Source organism: Gymnodraco acuticeps, unplaced genomic scaffold (genome assembly GCF_902827175.1).
Source record: "Gymnodraco acuticeps unplaced genomic scaffold, fGymAcu1.1, whole genome shotgun sequence".
NCBI classification, from domain to species: domain Eukaryota; kingdom Metazoa; phylum Chordata; class Actinopteri; order Perciformes; family Bathydraconidae; genus Gymnodraco; species Gymnodraco acuticeps.
In genome coordinates this window covers 1-7,429 of record NW_022991367.1, presented here as the reverse complement: position 1 = coordinate 7,429, position 7,429 = coordinate 1, and the positions used below count along the sequence as shown (strand labels likewise).

General features: G+C 39.6%; 1 protein-coding gene across 1 annotated transcript; it reads left to right on the top strand.

Moving 5' to 3' along the window:
• Positions 1 to 2,189: 2,189 nt before the first annotated feature.
• On the top strand, positions 2,190 to 5,301 carry eif4h (eukaryotic translation initiation factor 4h). The gene is made up of 3 exons (XM_034240706.1): positions 2,190 to 2,208; positions 2,345 to 2,482; positions 5,052 to 5,301. Coding segments are annotated over exons 1-3 (375 nt in total). The 5' UTR covers positions 2,190 to 2,206; the 3' UTR covers positions 5,287 to 5,301.
• Positions 5,302 to 7,429: the final 2,128 nt, after the last annotated feature.

The window sequence follows — 7,429 nt, the reverse complement described above, 5'->3', positions numbered from 1 at the left end:
CTTTTTGCACCTTTTGCTTAGTTTCGTATTTAAACACATTCTGACAACTTGTAACACAAATAATATCCTTCTTTATTTCAGTAACTGGGCAGCTTTCGTTTTCACCTGTAGTGTAAAGCAAAATGATATGCCCATGACGCCGGGTCTGTATATAACTTTAATTAATGAGGATGGTTTTTTGGTTTAAATTAGTTTGAACATTCTTTGAATTGAAGAATAAAGAATATGTTAACTAATCGTTAACTTGAATCAGCTAAAGTAACTGAGCAGATCATAATCATATTTCTAATTGTGCATATGTCACTCCGGGTTTACTGTGAAAGTTTAGGGTTAAAGTCCCGATGTGACAGCGATGTTTGTCTCATTTCTTTCATATCAATTTGATCAATAAATGTTTCCACAACAGGTTAAATGTAATAAAGGACATGTTATGTAAGCATTTTCATTCTTAAATGGCTTGAATTTGACCTTTAGCAACAACAAAAAAGCTTTTGAAATGTAGCTCGTTCTGTCACATGTGTTAGCCTGGCACATGGACATCCTCGACATGTTGCTATGGGAACACAAAGTCACATGACCTGGACCATGACCCCCCAGACTGTTCAGGGTGTGTCACTGAGGGACTTCATGAGATAAAATAAAGGCTAAAGCTGTATAAGGAACTTTCCAGAACATTTAAAGTTCATGTGACACCTGTGTCACGGTGGGTCCTTATAAGAACAATTTTGAGGTACTTGTAGTTAACTTGAGTATTTCTATTTTATACTACTTTGTATTTCTACTTCACTACAATTCAGAGTTTTAAAAAAAAGAAAAGATATAGGATATTTTATATATATATATATATATATATAAAATATCTTATATCTTTTCTTTTTTTTAACATTTTCAAAACATTATTGTATTACTCTCATATATATATATATATATATATATATATATATATATATATATATATATATATATATGAGAGTAATACAATAATGTTTTAAAAATGTTAAATTCATGATTTTAACATAGATGTATTTAACCTTTGGGAACTGGGAGAGGTAACTGGTTCTAGTTTTCATCATATCATTATTTGAATATTATTATTTCTGGAAGATGTGTTTTGTGAGTAATATAATATTAAAAAACACACTCTAAATACATGTAAATATATATAATATGTATGCCCCAAATATGTATATATGTTCATTTGAATTAATTTCTTATTTTAACTGTATCTGATTTTTATTTTATTTGATCTTTTAATTGTATTAATTTCTAATCTTGTGTGAATCTGTTTTTAATGTTCACCCTGTTGCTGTTTGAACAACTGAAATTCCCCACGGGGATTAATAAAGGTCTATCTTATCTTATCTTATAATAAAGTGGTACATTCATCTGTTTGCAACTTATATCTTATATATCAATATTCCAATTACTTGTATATATAGACTATTCTGCACTATTTCTATTATATTCTATGTTATTTTATTTACTTGCACTATTTTCAGTTTTATTGTTGTTGCACTGTTGGAGGAGCCTGTGACCTAAGTCTTTATGTCTTTATTAGGATCCCCATTCACACTAGCATGAGCATTGGCTATTCTTCCAGGGGTCCTCACACACACAAAACATACATAAACATACATACAACAAAATTAAAACAAAACAGCTCATAACTTCATGCAATATTAAATGAAAACTAAAATGGTCATCCAATTTTCGCCATCATAAGGCCAAACAACAAATTACAAGTGGACATAATAATATATACATACCCACAGGCACAGTAACATTTTACTTTATAATACTGAGATCATTTGTTAGCAACCTTTCATTGTCATATCGACACTGTAGCTATGCACAAATGACAATAAAAAGCCTTGAATCTTGAATCTAGTGTGTTCCTGGACAGGCGCTAATTTCTTACCCTGTTTGAACTACTGAATCTCCCCATGGGGATTAATAAAGGTCCCATTGTATCTGTCCTGGTTCTGAGCAGGACCTGTGAACTCATACTTGTTATCTCTTGTCATTGTAAAAGTTATTTCATTTTGGTTGTTTTGTACAAAAACAAGTATTTATTTTAAACAATTAATCCAATATCACCATGCTGAGGACGATTTCCTAACCTTTTATTTTCAAGTTAAATGTATGTTAGAGGGGGTATGACCAGAAACGTTTTAAGCTCTTCTTGCCCTGTTGAACATGACAGACTATGTGAGAATTATTATTTTTTGCTTCTCTTTGTTATAATTATTATTACAATTATTATTATTTGTGTTTGTTTTGTTTCTGACATGTTCAATAAATTGACTAATAAAAACAATAAAGTGGCGGTTTTTTTCCCGGACAGGCGCTCTGAGGACAGCTCAACCCTCTCCCCGTGTGACGTGAAGGACCTCCTCCTCCGACACACAGCAGCAGTGATGGCGGACTACGACAACTACGAGGATCGGGACCGGGCCTACGGGAGCTTCGGCGGCGGCAGAGGGTGAGTCTCCTCCGGCAACACTTCCTCCACACGGACAACCGCGGACAGAGAGCCGGAAAATAGGACTGTGTTCCCCGGTTCTCTGTGTGTGAGGAGGACCAGGCCCCGACCGGCCCTCCCTCAGAAGGCCGGACATGAGGGGGGGAGGCCGGGCGCAACGGCAGGAAACACCGCGGTCTGACGCACACACATGTGGGGGAAATACACCCGGAAAATAACGTGTTTTAAACTGAGATCCCGGGGTAGTTTTACAGCACTTTTATTCCGAGACGGGAATGGTTTTAATATCTGTAAAATGTTCTTATGCTAGGTTTTGTATCTCATACGTTTGTTTGTATGTATAGTTTCTTAATATGTAGGTGAGCTGAGCAATTAATCGTAAAGTGCAACTGCGCGTTATATACCTGTACATGTACATTTAGATGTATGTACTTTATACTGACGTATGGCAATATAATGTGTTGAATCAGGTGCAGGCTGCCCGCATGGCTGCATCATGTGTCCGCAGCGTCTCCTCCAGATATGAGGCTGGGTATCGATCTGTTACTGGTCACTTAAAGGAGACACATCCTAGTCATGTCCTGCTTCATATGACTAGAGTCTCTACTGGGACACGTCTTCATTAATTAATGTTCAAAAAGCTCTTTATTTGTCTCGTACTGTCTGTGCTGCAGCGCACATTTTAACCCTGTTTCTGAAACCAGAGCCCAGTCTGCTCTGATTGGTTAGCTGGCCGGCTCTGTTGTGATTGGTCACCAGATACAGATGTCCCGCCCCTTAGCCTATCACGTACAATGTGTTGGAGCACTAGCCAATAGGAGCGTGAGTGTTCCACAGTGATGTCACTATTTTCAGGAAGTAAACATCGAATGGAGGTTTTTGGGCCATTGGGGGGTGGGAGAGAAACACAGGGATTTGAGCCTCTGCAGACCATTTACATGCACTAACACCTACAGGAGAGGGAACACCACAACAAGCAGAATAGGTCCCCTCTTTTTTAAAGTGTGTTGGCTTCAGACTGCTGAGTCTCGTGGAGGAACAGATACAGATTTGACTTTATTAGCTAACAAAGTCACAAGTTTAGTTAAAAAACAAGAACACAGATGTATTATATCATGGTATGAGTAGATTACAATGCACCTGCTCTAATGTTATTAGTATTAGTATTAAAAGAATGGATAATATATATCTTTTTAAACTGACACTCAAAAGGTACTTGAATTGCAGGGATCTTAAAACAAAGATAACAACCCCCTGATATTCAGACATCCAGCTGTGACTTCACTACGGACGACAATTTAGAATTGATTTTTAAATGATTGTACTGGTTTTATAAAGCTCTTAGTGGTTTGGCACCCGCATTTTATTTGTATTATCCCACCTTTTACCTCCTCGTGTCCCTGCAGCGACTACGGGCATTACTTTGACTTCCAACTGTTTACTTTCACGATTGACATCAGCACCATTAGCTGTGATAAGGTGTTTCCAACAGGCGTACTGACTGACCGGTTCCCATTGGTTAAGATAGGTAGGCAGGTAGGTAGGTAGGTAGGTAGGCAGGTAGGTAGGTAGGCAGGTAGGTAGGTAGGCAGGTAGGTAGGCAGGTAGGCAGGTAGGTAGGCAGGTAGGTAGGCAGGTAGGTAGGTAGGCAGGTAGGTAGGTAGGCAGGTAGGTAGGTAGGCAGGTAGGTAGGTAGGTAGGTAGGTAGGCAGGTAGGTAGGCAGGTAGGTAGGCAGGCAGGCAGGTAGGCAGGTAGGCAGGTAGGCAGGCAGGTAGGTAGGTAGGTAGGCAGGTAGGTAGGCAGGTAGGCAGGTAGGTAGGCAGGTAGGTAGGTAGGCAGGCAGGCAGGTAGGTAGGTAGGCAGGTAGGTAGGCAGGTAGGTAGGCAGGTAGGCAGGTAGGTAGGCAGGCAGGTAGGTAGGCAGGTAGGCAGGCAGGTAGGCAGGCAGGTAGGTAGGCAGGCAGGTAGGTAGGCAGGTAGGCAGGCAGGTAGGCAGGCAGGTAGGTAGGCAGGTAGGCAGGTAGGTAGGCAGGCAGGTAGGCAGGTAGGCAGGTAGGTAGGCAGGTAGGTAGGTATACAGGCAGGCAGGCAGGTAGGGCAGGTAGGCAGGTAGGTAGGCAGGTAGGCAGGTAGGTAGGCAGGTAGGTAGGTAGGTAGGTAGGTAGAGAGTTTTTAATGGTCACATATATCCCAACTGTTATAACTTAGATTATTTTAAGCTTATTAAACAAGGAAAATGCAAACATACATTAATCTTTAAAAGATTAAATCAAGCTTTATTATTATTAGAGCACATTACAACAACTGTGAACATACACAAACCCTAACCCTCAAAGACTGCAACCACTACTATTTAGAAATACTATATGGCTATTTTACTAATATATATTTCTAGACTGTAAGTGTGAATAAGCACATTGACATTGAAAGTTATCTCGTTGCTCTGCTTTTACCACTCTTATTTATTGTCTTGTTTTACTGCAGTGAGAGTTGCCACTTTGTATGAAGACAATAAAGATGTATTCTATTATAGTTGTAGTAATTGTTGTGTGCCTCATCTCCCCCCTAGGCCCCGGGCAGGCGGCAGGAAGCAGAAGGAGCTTCCCACGGAGCCTCCCTTCACGGCGTACGTTGGGAACCTGCCGCTGAACGCCGTGCAGGGCGACATCGACATCATCTTCAAAGAGCTCAACATGCGCAGCGTGAGGCTGGTCCGCGACAAAGAAACAGACAAGTTCAAAGGTCAGTGCCACGAAGTCGCTGGCCTTGATTTGATTTATTTCGAATGTGTAAAGAAATTATGATAATAATTAAATGAAACATGAGAATTATAATACTGTACAAACTTAAGGAGTGTCAAATTGATAAACAAAAATATAACTGACTTAGAAATGATATATAAACAAATAATCTACGTAATACACATCCGAAAAGGGGCGGGAAGGAGTTTACACGCATTTAATCTCACCCCTTCTCCCAAAAACTATATTATTAACACATATATATTTGTTGCTTAAAAGAATACATTTGTTATTGAAAAACAAATACATGAAAGGTAAATGGTAATCAAGAAAAGATAAATAACAAACCAAATAAACCCAGGGGGTCCGCGGGGTCCTAAAAAGTATTAAAGGGCATTTTCCAAGGTGTTACATTTTGGAGCTTGTTTTCAATAAGTATATGAATGGTCCAGAGAGGTTGTATTCTACAGTCTGCCTGAATGTAATCATGGCGTAGGTGTGTAGTGTGATTCTGTGGAGTTTATTGATGGCATCCCGTTGGGTTTGACGTCATCTGAACAGGACATCGCACGCTCACTGCTTGATAGCGCGAAGGTACGGTTGTTAAACAACATCGTTACGGGGAAATGCAAGTCTGCGTCCAAATGGCTTGAAGATAAGGAGGAAGGACATCAAGACTGTATATAGTCAATGTGAGGTGAAGTGTGTCGCCAAGGTAACCGGTTAGAACTCAAAGTGGCGATGAGGTCTTAAAATTAGTGGTGCACGATAATTATCGGCCCGATATTAGGAATTATGACGTCATCCCGATAAACCCGATAAAAGTATTAATAGCCCCGATAATATACAATATATTTTTTGGGTATAAAAAAAGAAACAAATACTGCGGTGTGGGTGGATTGGGATGAGGGGCGCTTGTTTTTCACTCGGCTCCTCCCGTTTTGCCAGTACTGTGGTATTAGTGGTTTAGGAAGAGGGGAGTTCTTCACTAATCCAGCACTCCCTAACTCGTGTCTGGCTGTGACGTAAATGGTGTGCGGCCGTGAAGCCAGGACAGTAAACAAACATGTCGCCGGTAGTATGGGACTATTTCAAAGTTTCAGAGTTAGATAGTTCGCTTGCTATTTGTATTAACAAATGCAGAAGTTCCACGAGGAGGGAGAAAGGCAACGAGCTATAATACTTCCAACCTGATTAGTCACCTGAAACATCGCCATCGCTACGATGGTGTGTTAAAAGCGTACAAAGACGCCTGCGCTGCTAAACTAGAGGCGAATCCAAAGCCAGCTGCAAAGGCACCGGGGCTTTTACCTATCGACGAGGCTTTTGGAAAAGGCAAGAAGTTTATTTGGGAAAATAAATATGGTCACTTTGAAGAGTCAAAACTGTTCTTGGCTTAGTTTTGTTCATAGTAGTAACGCTCATGTCATTTGCTCACTACTAGTCTTTGTTTTACCACCAGGTGTGCAAAAACTACAGGTACATTTAATATATATATTATATTATTATCGGTATCGGTCTTGAGAAGCAGGAAGTTATCGGTATCGGTTTAAAAAAAACAATATCGTGCATCCCTACTTAAAATGTATGGGAAGGGTCTTCGAAAAGGTCTTCCATGTGACTTCAGGACTCCTGCAGATACCCTGAAACCGTAAACACCCAGTTAGGATTAAACAACTTAGTTCTGCGTATGTTTCCGAATACGCAGTTACGTCCCCATGATGCCTTTTATCTTTGGTTTGATTAGTTATAAAATACTTTAATTTGTCCTTATTTAATAAACACTTTCTGTTCATTCATCAGCAAAGGAAAGCATTGGAAGAAGTACTTCCATTAATTGAGTAAAAGTACAAATACTAGTATGGTCCTAAAACACTCCACTGCAGGTAAAAGTCCTGCTCTCAAATCTGAACTTTATTAAAAGTACAAAGTATCGGCAGCTAAATGTAATAATTAGTACAAAAGGTAATCATTAGCTCCATTTCTATCTAAATGTACTCAGAAGTAAAAGTGCTGTTTATGCAGAGTGGATGTTTTCACATTATATGATCCTTTTTTTATAGCATTGTAGTTTGGCAACGCGGACCGAGTTTAGATCGTAGAAATACTGAATAAAACTTCGGCACTTTCTCGACAACACCGAGGAGTGGATTATGAGATATTAGATTGAATTAGCGCTGCGCGATATTGGAAAAAACGGACATTG